Source organism: Misgurnus anguillicaudatus, chromosome 15 (genome assembly GCF_027580225.2).
Source record: "Misgurnus anguillicaudatus chromosome 15, ASM2758022v2, whole genome shotgun sequence".
NCBI classification, from domain to species: Eukaryota; Metazoa; Chordata; class Actinopteri; order Cypriniformes; family Cobitidae; genus Misgurnus; species Misgurnus anguillicaudatus.
In genome coordinates, this window is record NC_073351.2 from 8423426 (window position 1) to 8436908 (window position 13483).

Genomic DNA, 13483 nt, shown 5'->3' on the forward strand with positions numbered 1-13483 from the left:
TGCGCATTATGGTCGGTCTGGGGCGAAGCCATTTTGCAGGACAATTTAAAAGAGCACAAATCCCGGTGGCTATTTCTCAGAATAAATTGCCTGCTTTGCCGCAGCACCACTGTCAGCAAAAAGAGCCAGTAAATAATTTCACAACGTACACTTGCAACCCAGCCCGGCCTGTGATAAATATGTGGCAAACTGGGGACACTGGGTCTCTTGTACCTGTTAGTTAAGGTGCGTGTGCGCAAGTGTATGCATTTTTGTTAGGCAAGATTTTTATTAATAAGCAAGACAATATGTGTCTTTTTGGTGGTGGAGTGTTTTACGGCTTATTTACAACAAAAGTTAGGACATGACCTTGTTTTTACCTCAGCAGGAGTGAAGCAGGCAATAAAAAGACTTATGAATTTGCATCTTAATATGAAAATGCGATCATGGAAAGGTTATGAATTAGCACAGGGTTATAGTGTAAAATGTCAGAATTGGTTTTCATATGCATATTCACCGAGCATTCTACAAGAACCAGTGAAAAGTATAATAGGAATATGTTAGATAAAGATAAAAAAGACTGTAATCCGCTAAATTTATTTAATCACAAACAATTTAGTGCATGACTTGTTTGAGCTCATCTTTTGAGGGAAAAAATACAATATATTGTGACCATAAATACTTAAGGGAAGAACTAAAGTTCTGATGCTTGTATATTTAAAGCTTTTAGTTTATGGGCCTTTCGGGCGGAGGTGCCATTAGATTGTCCGAATCCACTTTTGCTAGCTTAACGACCAAAAAACTGTTGGCGAGCCATGTGCATGATCCAAAAAGGTTGAACCTATTCTCTTAATAAGTCATGGGTGTGTTTTGGGCGTAACATGCAATAAACCAGTCAGAGTCTCATCTCCAATTTCCTTTAAAGGCCGGTTGCACTTGCACCACTATATATTATGACATTAAGGCATTTATCTTCATGTACAATATAATAATCTTTTACATTTAAATTTTTTATTTTTAATATGTGGCATAAATATTATAAAGTAAAATAAATACTACAAATAAAAAAAATACTTCGCCTTTGACCTTAGACCAGGTTTTAGTTGGTCAATTGTGCAATCATTTTCAGTTGCCAAACAATGCCCCTAAGCACACTAGTTTTCAGACCAGCATGCCCATGGGCAAATGGAGGGGTGCAAGTGCATTTGCTATTTTAACAACATGGCGCTTGACGTGAAAATGTTACTTGCGTCAGGCTAAACACTAACAAGAAACACTTGCATCACACCTGACATTTTGCCAGATTTAAGATAGGGCCCCGGTTCGAGGCCCACAAACAAGTTTATTCACAGGTTGGTGATATAGAGGCTGTTTACACTTGGCATTAACATGCGTTTTCGTCGATCGGATCACAAGTGGACGACGTTTATGCCAGGTGTAAACAGTGTTCAAAACGTTTTGAGGTCGTCCACTTTCGACCACTTTCAACCACATTGAGAGGTAGTCGAAACCCCTTTCGATCGTATTGCTTTTGCTTGTGTAAACGCACATGTGGTTGAATGTGTTCGAACAGCCACATGCGACCGCCTTCTCTCCGCCTATTTATCTAATCTGAGTTACTAAACACAAGTTTTACGTCTTTTCTGACTTCTGGCGTGAACACACGGTGAACCGCGCTATTTTTAGCCTTTCATTGATACGACTAAAGCGGCTGATCTCCTTAGTTTCATTTTGCAAGCGTGTGAAAGTTGCGCGATCCCATTTCATCAATTGTGCTGAAAATTCAGAGAAAGCGCTAACATATACACGAACAAAACACTGTGCAGCATGTTTACTTGCTAAACAAGCATCGGACTCTGACATAATATTAGTTTGCGTCCATTTAACTCGTCATTACTCCCGCTCGTGTTTAAATGACAGCAGAGAGACTCGCCCAGACCACCCCCTCATAGTATTCAGCACAGAAGCGGTCGAAAGTGGACAAAAGAGATGGATTTAAATACCAGGTGTAAACGTAATGTGTCTCTCTCGTCCACTTGTGATCCGACCGACGAAAACACAACTCAATACCAAGTGTAAACAGCCCCATAGAGACATGTAGGTGTATTACATTAGAATGAGATCTTATGCATAAAAACACTCAGAAACACACACACGTGCGCACACACATGCACAAGCACACACACATGTGTTTATATGCTTTTACTAAAACACACAAGGACAGATGTTCAATAACAGCCAATCATTGTATAACATCACAGCCGACACATCCCAAAACAACACGAATGCAACCTGCACTGAGCCAAAAACAAATCTGAAAAGAGGCACGTATGTCTTGAGTAAATATTGGTCACAAGCTGTGGACTTCTCTCTTGGCCGAACCAACAAGCAATTGACTCAACCGGCAGTATTAAAAGCTTTCCTTACTGCCTGCTTTCTGTCAGTGGTAATAGTGCAGTGCATTTATTGTGTCAGAAAAAAGTGAGCTTTGTCAGCAGGACACTTGCACTATAAGACTAACATTGCCTTCTTTTATTGAATTTGAAGTGGGTAAACGGATGCTTGCAAGCATTTCAAGTGCTTCATAAAGTTACTTAACGGCTTTGCACGCTTGAAATAGTTAACCCCAGGTTATTCTAAACCCCAGGTTTGACTGAATTAAAGGACAAGTTGGGTATTTTACACTTAAAGCCCTGTTTTCAGATTGTTTATGATGAAATGGAACGGTTTTGACTGAAATTTCGACACATGCGGCTGCCCCGAGAATTTTCGGGTGTTTGTGTTTCACCTCCCACCTCTACAATGGCTGCAATGGTGCACTGGAACAATCCTTCCTAAAATGCATTAAACTTTCATTTACAAAGACGTGAAACTCATCGAGTGGTCAGGGGTGTTCACTGATATGCTCACACAAAAATCGCTGCAAAATACGCATTCCAACAGGTTTTATCATAGTTTTTGTCCAACTCCATTGACTTGTATTAGTTGTGCTATGAGGTACGGTATTACTCCGTGCCGGGAACTTTGTTGGTATTCTTGCAATTTGCAAAGGCGGATTAGCGCCACCCACTGGGCTGGAGTGTCTATTATTCAAGCTCTCAGCGGAAGAATGTACGGGTGTGAGGCGTTTGGAAAAATAGGTCTACAAGTTTACAACGAATGCTAAAACACCTGTTGGAAAGCATCTTGTGCAGCGATTTTTGTGTGAGCATATCAGTGAACACCCCTGACCACTCGGTGAGTTTCACGTCTTTGTAAACGAAAATTTAATGCATTTTAGGAAGGATTGTTCCTGTGCACCTATATACACATTGTAAAGATGGGAGGTGATACAACAAACACCCGAAAATTCTCGGGGCAGCCGCATATGTTGAAATTTCAGTCAAAGCCGTTCTATTTCATCATAAACAATCTGAAAACAGGCCTTTAAGTGTAAAATACCCAACTTGTCCTTTAAAATAGTGTCCGGCCCCTTAAAAAAGCGCTTGTCTTGCACTTTTACATGAGTGACAGAACAGGTCACAACGTAAATCTCTCTTGACTGTTTTAGGTCTCCTGAGATGTCATGTCTGTTGCTAAGTATCGAATCTTTACAACCCAGCTTCATTTCACACTGCATGCGTTTGGCCTGTGTTAACCCTAGGTTAATTTCAGGGATAACACTGCTTCTGAACTACAAGTGTGAAACACTTAACTTAGGGTTAACAGCGAGGCTTAGAACGAAGATAACCCAGAGTTAAGCGCAGGGTGAAAAGCCCTTTACTGTACTATATGACATCATTAATACCTGCTATATGTTTAGGTATACTGCTATCGATGATATTTTTTTGTACAGAAAAATGGAAATATCAGTGGCTGAAAATCTGCATTTAACAATGACTTGCAGCCAACAGCCCTCAACAGGGGCCGATAATTTCAGATTCACTCCATCAAGAGCCTGTACAGTCATTTTAAAATGATGTATAAGTAAACGGCTACAGAGGTTGAACTATCGGCTAACAGGGCCTGGAGTATTATAGCTAAAGCAAGTTATATTTTAATGCTAATGAGCTTTATCAGGCAACATGCGCAAGACCTTAAATAATAAATGAACTCACTTCCACGTGGTTACATTGAACCTTGCTGTCTTCTTTAATGTGTATATATTAAATTATACAACAGTTCTCTCTGGTTCTCTAATCTGATTGGCTAAGAGCTATACGATATTGTGCTGATAACGGCACTGTAACCGCTTCACCTTTCGTATTATTCTGCCACCTAGTGAATGGAGGTCCTAAGCAGGCTCATCTCTGAATGGAAAAACACAGACGCGCCGTTTGAATCACTCTCCGTGTGTCTTATTAGTTTACTAGCTCATAAATCAGTCTGATCAGTCAAAGATCAGCGCTCTTGTATGTTACGTTAAAGTTAATGGGAGTAATGTCTTGTCACATCGTGTGGACGATTAACACTTGGAAAGAGGAATATAAACACTCATTTTTTTCTGGAGCTATATCTTTTATCAGAACGCGAAAACACCGTGGAACTGCAGGTAAGCACTGCAGCTTTTAAATGTGGACATTGATCATTTACTTTATCGTGACGTGACTATTAAAACATGTTATGAGATATCGCCACTGATATATTTATAAGCAGCATGCAAAAACATCTCTCTGACACTTATAAAAAAATGTTTTGTATAGTACTGACAAGAACAAAGTTTAATAATAATAATCGAGTGCTCGTATCACGTTAAGAATAAATGAGAAAGCAATAGTAACGTTACACAAGTATAGTTTTATTAATTTTTACCTCGCGCCAAAACAATAACAACACAAAAGACACTAAATATGAATAAAAAAACAAGTACTAGTTTGATCATGACAACAAATACTGCTGATTTGATCTCATTTTGACGATCATAAACAAACAAGGCCAACATGAGAGCCAGGGAATCCCTGTCAGAGATGTAGCCCAGAGAGGGCGGTGGTCAGCGGGGCGAGTGAACACTGACGTCTGCTCATGCTTTGGTTCTCATTCGTACCGAATCTCACTAAGCAAACGTTCAAACAGGCGCTATCTTTACTAATCGACTGCAGATTTAAATATAATACAGATACATTCTCGACTGAACTAATCTTAAAACTACACTTTGTGACCAAGAAACGGTAATATAAAGAAACGGCTTTTCCGTCCATTGAGTTGTTATGAGATTCAAAGCAGCCAAAAGTTTTACCTGTCATTCTGGCAGCCCTCAAATCAGTGGCGGAAGAAGTAGTTCTCAAACAAAGAGGCTTTTAAAATAACTCCGTTGTAGTTTTCTAGTTTTCGTTTTTCAAACGTGTGCCGTCGAACTGTTGTATAAAAGCAATATCGCTCTCGGAGTCGTGTGATATAGCTCTATATCATCACGGCTGTGATTGCCTCCAGCACTCGGCCTGCGGCCTCGTGCCTCTGGCCTAATCACAGCCGTGATGATATAGAGCTATATCACACTCCTACTCGAGCGATATTGCTTAAGTATTTTGTTTTAACACCTTTGAAATCAACTTCTTACAGTATATAAGGGGCAAAACAGTGAAATCTCCTTAAGAGATAAATGTGGTAAGTACCATAAAGGACATCGGTGTATTTACATTGTGTCAAGTGCAACTAAACGTTGGCATGGCAACAGCATAAAGAAGCTTTATTACTATAAAAAAAGTTTAACTATTATTAAATAAATGTATTTTTTAAAATCATACTGTATGTGCCTTACTGAGATGCAAAATCCAGTAGATAAATCTATATCATACATATTTTTTGGTGGCCACCATGCTGATGACATCACATGACCTGCCAGACATAACGCTTTTACTAATGGAGCATGCACACCAAAACGTTTAAACGCTAATTTCTAACTCTAATTGTAGGCGCTTGCCAGCTTTTTTTCAGCTGAGCTCTTTCGTTGCTATAATACTTCTGTTTTGTTTATCAGTTGTTGCACCGGTTGGTTGTTGAGATATCTGTCTCGCCCCTCATCCACTGTGATTGGGCAGTCGAGTGAGAAGTGACATTGATGAGCTGGGCGTTTCACCCAAAGTCGACATTTTTAAACTCTCTGTGCTGAACGCTGAAAAATCGGCCAGCTGCTGGCATTTTTAAAAAGCACAACGCTTCCATTGAAAACATACGCTGACAGCCAGCGTAAACGCATTGGTGTGCACCCTACCTTACACTCTATTATATGGCACTTTTATGCAGTCGTTAATGTAATAAGGCACACATGCACAAACGTATACATACTGTATGTATAACCAACAGTATAAACAGGACATCGATCACAAAGCAACTTCACAGAGCCAACTGTGAGTACAAACAAACCTGTCATGACATAACATCACAACAGAGCCAAACCCAGCGTGAGACCCATTATAGGTGGACAACAACATTGATTAAAGTCCCCATGCACGTAGATTCATGTAAATGTGTGCTTGTTTATCAGCATATTTAATTGGAATCCAATGGAAACATAGACCCTTAGGATCGGCGTGTCACCGCTTCAGCAAAATCCTTATAATTATTGCACTTTCATTCAAAACATGTAAGGTCAAAGAGGTCACAATGTCTCTGCTGGGACTGAGGCTCACCTTCGGCTTACTTGGACTCTCCTATCGTTTTTCTTCCATGTAATTCTTGGTTTTGGGGACGCACGCGGACGGCACTCCAAAGAGACGTCTCTCCCCACGGTGGCTATGAGCCGGATAGGATTGGTGCTGAAGATGGGTGCTGACGCTGTTCATAAATACAAAAACACAACTTTGAGAGACAAAATACAAGCGGGTACCAAAATTGTAATTTACTCTATGCAAATGCAAAACTCTCACAGTCGTTCAGCAAATGTAATTCAGTTTCTAACTACTGACGTTTACTTTTGTAAAGATTCACGGTTGTCTTGGGATGATTCTTGGAAGTACGGAGCCCAAAGCAGCAGCAGAAGAAAAATAAATTAGGTCCCAGATCTCCACTGAGTCTTTTATGAGTTTCCTATCTTTTTTTTTATTTTTCTTGCACCAAGACTAAAAAATCTTTCCGTCTTTGTTGGTTTGGTAGAAGATATTTTGTGTGATGATATTTTACAGAGCCGAGCTAAACACATACAGACTAAAAGTGATGATGTCTGCAGAGCTGCTCGAGTCTTCTGGGGCCTGTAGCTACACGCTGACAGGACTCAACAGGAGTGGTTAGTCAAAGGTCGAACCATGTTTTCACGGGTGACATTAGAAAAGACGCCATTTTAATCTCAGCACTTGCCTAAGGGCTTCGATTCCCACCACTCCTGTTATAAGCCAAGAGTCTGGACCACTGAATATCTTTTTTAAGCCCTAGTGTGCGGTTCAACCAGCACAGAGTGTTTTTGTGTATGCATGGCATTTACGTGCATCTGAATATATGTTTTAACTGAGAGATTTGGCACGCGCCGCTCACTGTGAATACTAAGAGGTCTTATGCAGTGATTGTGCCTCCTCCTTCATTGCCCTCAAGGGTACAAGCGACATAGCTGCGCCATGAATTGTGGGCTGTGCCGGACCTTGACTCTGCCTATAGTTGTCTAATGTGAATAAGGGCTGCTGTTAGCCGTGTGATATGTCGCTGCAATATGTGTTTGCATTTATACGCAGAATAGACACAGAGGACAGCTTTCTCCATCGGCATAGAGTAACTGAAGGATTTGACACAAATACATCTGAAAAATGAACACAACTCTGTCTGGCCGTCTCTCCAGAGCACTAAACAAGCACTTTTCAGCCAGAGGGAAATGGACCAGCGAGGGGGAAATTTAGTGAGGCACAGTTCCAGGAAAATTGCATTGCATTTAATAATGTTCAGATTCCAGTTAGCAAGGGTGCCCGTGTGTCAAAATGACCAGAAAGTGTAACTGTCTGCGGGCAGCACATTTGGGGAAGGACCACAAACTTTGGTGATATTGGGTTTGGTGTCCACAAGGATTGGTTAAACTGAAGATTTGCGCACAAAGAGAGAGCTGACACAAACAAAAAGCAAATAAATGCAGTTTAAAAGTTTAAAAGAAAGAAAGGGAAAAAAACGTTGCTTAGGCCAGCATTTAGTTTGTCTGTCTGTCTTGTGTGTGTGTGAGAACCAGTCTGTGAAAACCCAAATAAAGTCTTCTACATAACCCAGTCTCACGAAATTGTACCTATAGTCATGTAAATTTTTTGCTTTTTTGTGATACTGTCACGAATATCAGCGTTTTTTTCATGACTGTATCACGAATTTTTGTTTATGTGTCATTGTCACGTATTGGTTACTCAACTGCTTTTTCCTATTTTCAAACCATTGTCGCTTTGGTTTAGGGTTAGATTTGGTGTTTGCGTTATGATGTCACTTTAAAGCTCACATAACACACGCTGTTTATGCATTTCTCATATTAATCTGGAGTACCTATAGAGTAGTATGACATCCTTTAAATCTCCGAAGAGTCTTTAGTTTAATCAGATTTATAAAAGAAAGATTAGCTTTACAGATTCTTTCGGATAACGTACGAAAAAATGAAGAAGGAGGAGTTACTACCTCGTGTCATTTATATAATATGCACGTGCCTATTTCCAACATAAGACAGAAGTCTTGAGTTTTAAAAATTAAACAAAGCTGTGTCGCGTGATATGATGTTTGCAAGTTGTAGTGTCTGATTGACGGGTGGGAGGGGTTTTCCGGGGGGAAGTGACCATAAGTGATACGTACTGTATAGAAACCCCTGAAACATCAACTGGACCCGTAATCGAAAAAAAAAACTTTCTGAAACTTGTACAAACTCTTGCGAAGTGCATTCGGCACAGAAATACTCTCTAACACGCCCAACTGCTTTTTTGACACTTTGCCTACGTTTAGCACGAGGGAACAACTCTATAACCGTGTTAATAAGTCAGAATGCATGAAATACCATTGAACCACCACTTTAAGTATTGGTTTATACTATTTTTGGCTGATTTATTTTTTAATATTTTCTGATTTTTAAACCATTGTCGCCTGGCTTTTGGGTTAGAGTTTGGTTTGGATAAGGATGTCATTTTATGTAAATCTAACCCTAAACAGAAAGCGACAATGGTAAGAAAATAGGTCAAAACAGTTGAGTAACCAATACGTGACAATGACACATAAACAGAAATTTGTGATACGATCATGAAAAAAGGCGGAAATTTGTGACAGTATCACGAAAAATAATAAAAAATGTAGGTGACTATAGGTACGTCATTTGTGAGACTGGGCTGTTTCTACACAACATCATCCTACAAAATGTAAAGAACATTCAGTGAAAATATAATCTTGATATATTTAATATTGACTGAGTAAGGTCATGTCAAATATTGAAATCAATGTGAAATCAAACTTTGATGGTCCAAATCTTATCATTTGATTATGAGACTCTATATAGATACATACAGTCATGGAAAAAATTAAAAGACCACTCGAGTTTTGACTTTAATCATAATTTCTAGATGTATTGGTACCATTTCAGTCCATTATCTGTTGAATTTCAACAAAAGCAAACCTTGAAAGTGACACAAAGTCACCCAACAGCAAATGTAAAAGACTGGGAGCATGACAAGACCCATAAAAGATGTGACTAAAAATCAGGGTTTTTTAAAAAAAAAAGATTTTTGATTTTTTTTCTAAAATACATGTAAAACATTAGTATTTTGTTGTTGAGAAATGAATTTGAACTTGTTTTCTTTGCAGTATTGAAGCTCGAAAAACACTTAATCTTTTTTGTTATTTTGACCTTGTTTTCCCCCATTTAAATTTTTAGTAAATACATCCAAATAAAATCCTTTTTATTAAGAATTGGGCAGAAATGGGGTGGTAGTTGGGGTGGTAGTCTGTGGGTGTATATAGACAGTTTCAGCAGTAACAACCAGTGATGTGCAAAATTAGTGGGTGCCTGCGTTCACCCGCGGTTACGAGTCATCCAAAAACATTTTTAATGATATTTGGGTCGTGGTCGGTCAAGTCATTTGAAATAAAGATGCCATTTAACTATTTTAAACAATTACAATTTTTAAAAAATGCGGGCCAGAAAGCTGGTCGGGTACAATATTATTACTTTTTTCTTTTGCGGTCCGAGTTGCGGGCGAGTTGAAAACGTCAGTCGGGTGTGGGTTGTTTGTACATTGACTCGCGCATCACTGATAACAACATAAACAAGTGTTTTTTGTGGAACACACATAGCTTCCGGTAAACGCAGCTAACAACAAAGTCCTTTTATAGTAGTTTATTTATATAACAACACATAGATTATCTTGGAAACCAAAACATTTGTTATTTGTTCAAGAGTTCAGTTTAGCAACTAGTCAGACCATTAAACAAACAGAAACCGGAAGTAAAGTTCTGACCAGACACGAAATCCTGTCACCGCACGTGCGTCCGATGAAACCATCTATACAAGTATATAATATTGGCATAATTTGGCAAATATAAGAGGAATGTACGGTACAGTATATGTTTGTATATTTTTTCTTTCCAATCCTAAATTGAGTCACAAGGATTTCAAGTCAACATGAATCCTGTCAAAGAAAGACTTGTTTTTGTTTCTGAAACAACTGAAGACCAACAGACTAACATGACCATAATGAGGAATAAAAATCTAAAATGACCCACAGCAAAGTGACGGCAGGACGACCACATGTGTAGAAGAATCAAAGCTGACAGGGAGAAAATGAGGGCGTCCTCAGTAAACAGTGTGCATCTTTCCATTGTCTGATCCTAGACGCCAATGTTTTTGCTATTATTACACAGCGACAGACGAACAAACCAAATGCGAGCTAACGCAACGTTTTTCCCTTTTCTTTCTTTTAAACTTGTCTGCATTTATTAGATTTTTGTCTGTTTGTGACAGCTCTCTCTGTGCAAGTCTTCAGTTTGGACACCAAACCCCATAAAGTTTGTGTCCTTCCTCAAATGTGCTGCCAGCAGGGTTTTCATTTCCGTTAAAAAAGAAATGAATGAAAAGCAAAAATGGATTTGCTGCGTGGTCTTTTTTGCCATTCTGCAATGTCTGTTTCAGAGCTTGTGGATAATTTATTGGTTTTGATTAAAATCCACCTGTCAATAACTGGCTTGCTCATTGCTTACAAAGAGAAATTTTACCTTTGGGGTTAAATAGCCTTTTTAACCTTGTTCACTTCATTAGAAATAAATCAATTACTCTTTTTTTTTTACTTGCATCTTAATCGTTAAATGCATAAGTACAGATTTGTTACACATCTAATACTGCTTAGAGATGGCATACCCTTCCCAGTCTCACAAGGTTTCGTGATATAGTCACTTAATTTTTTGATTCTTTATTCATGATATTATCACGAATTTCCGCATTTTTTCGTGATTGTATAACAAATTCCTGTTTTCGTGTGATTATTGGTTACTCAACTGCTTTTTTCTATTTTTAAACCATTGTCGCTTCGGTTTAGGGTTAGATTTGGTGCTTGCATTAGAATGTCACTTTATATATTGGTTTATACTAGTTCTTCTGCTTTATTTTTTTTTATATATGTCGCCTGGCGTTAGGGTTAGAGTTTGGTTAGGGATGTCATTTTATGTAAATCTAAAACCGAAGCAACAATGGTAAGAAAATAGGACAAAACAGCCGAGCAACCAATACGTGATAATCACACGAAAACAGGAATTTGTTATACGATCGCGAAAAAAAGGCGGAAATTTGTGATAATATCACGAAAAAAGAATAAAAAATACGTCACTACATAACGAAATTTCGTAAGACTGGGCTGGCATACCATACTGTATGCATTAACATAGTAATTAAAATGTCTTTGCCTTAACTTGGCAGTGTAAAAACACCTTAACAGAATGTAAAATGACTATTAAAGTTATAGTTAAACCAAAAATGGAAATTCTGTGTTGTTTAAAACGTGTATCAATTTCTTTAATTTGTTGAACACAAAATAAGATAGTTTGATCATAAGCACACAGTTGACTTCCATCGTATTTGTTTTTCCCACTACGGAAGTCAATGGGTACCGTCAACTGTGTCCAACAGAATATAAAGAAATCATACAGGTTTTTAACAACGTATACGTGAGGAAAAAATGACAAAATTTTTGGGTGAACTATAACTTTAATAGAAAGAATTTTCTACACAATTTTTCCAACCCCAACTTTTCCTAAAAAATCATTTGTTAGAAAATGACCTCAGCAAAATGCATGCACCACCTTTTTGCTTTGAAACTCCCCAGAACGTCCTGCATTGTTAATGGTTTACTGTAAATGCAGTGTTTGCTTTTTTCAAACTGAGTAACAACGACCATATGGTAATAAGCAATGCGTCACAGTTGAAGTACATCGAGCTTAACTCATATCGAACCCGGAAAATTTTTCCGTGCTAAAAACAGGATGTCAATGTAAATGCAGTTACCCAGTATTTTGAGCTCTGCGTTGGAGTAGACGCTTCCATATTTGTTCTCGGCAATGCACTGGTACATTCCCGAATCCGACTGCTCCAACTTGTGAATGATCAATTCCCCGTTCACCATTTCCACTCTGCTCTGTGGGGAAGACAAGAATCGCTTTACAAGCACATCTTCACCTGTCGGCCTGCTGCTCAAATCATCCTCACTAATGTCAATTATACAGCCACCGCAGTGACTACAGCGTGAACCTCTTTTAAGTAAAGATAATGTAACTTGTCAGACTTCCATTATTGGTCCACTTAATGATATGTAATGCAATGTTCTCACACATTAACTCTCAGAGTCTTTCCGTGTAAATGGGAAGATAAAGGTATAGGTATATTTTTGGTAACTGATATACGATGTGTGTGAACAATCTCTCCAGAAAGCCAGATGATGTCTTTAGGTTGTTCATTCGTAGCAGACTACATTCAATTCTCGGTTATGCCTTGGTATAGCTTTATCTTAGATGTTTCTTTTGAGACAAACATTGATGTATGGGTTTGTAAAAATGTACATTTATTGTGAATAGTGTAGCTCAGATACTTGAGATAAAATTAGATTTTTGATTTGAGATTTCTATAGAGGTCACATACACGACAATACCGTGCTCTTTTTTCACACAAGAAACATTTGAGAAGCAGATTAAATAAGTCTCAATTTGTTCTTCGTTCAATGCCGTCTAGGGTGCTGTTGCAAAACAGCATCATGGGCATCATGATTCATGTGATGCTGCCTTTCAATTCGTCCACACAAAAGTATCCCTAATTCCAGAATAATTATAACTTCCACCCTTGGGAAATTTGCTTTTGTGTCCTGCCTATTTAGGCGTCTATCGCTAGGTATTCGAGCAAAGCCGAAACAACATCGTGTTCTCATTTGTGATATTTCTTTACATGCTTTTGCCGTGTACCTGTGGGTTGAGCGTTTCTCCATTGCGCATCCAGCGGTAGGTCGGCCTGGGTTTTCCTGCGGCTCGGCATTCCCAACGGAGCTGCTCTCCACTGTCCAGTTGAGTGTCATTTATCATACTGATCCACTGCGGCAAAGCTGTGAAACACATG

General features: G+C 38.7%; 1 protein-coding gene across 2 annotated transcripts in view; it reads right to left on the reverse strand.

The window, feature by feature from the left end:
* Positions 1–13483, reverse strand: part of cntn5 (contactin 5) — a 330742-nt gene that overhangs the window by 58035 nt on the left and 259224 nt on the right. For both annotated transcript variants that reach the window (XM_055173819.2, XM_055173818.2), the window contains exons 10-12: positions 13333–13469; positions 12386–12515; positions 6588–6732 (exon numbers count right to left, since the gene is read on the reverse strand). In XM_055173819.2, the coding sequence (XP_055029794.2) occupies positions 6588–6732; positions 12386–12515; positions 13333–13469 (412 nt within the window). The remainder of the gene's footprint in view (positions 1–6587; positions 6733–12385; positions 12516–13332; positions 13470–13483) is intronic.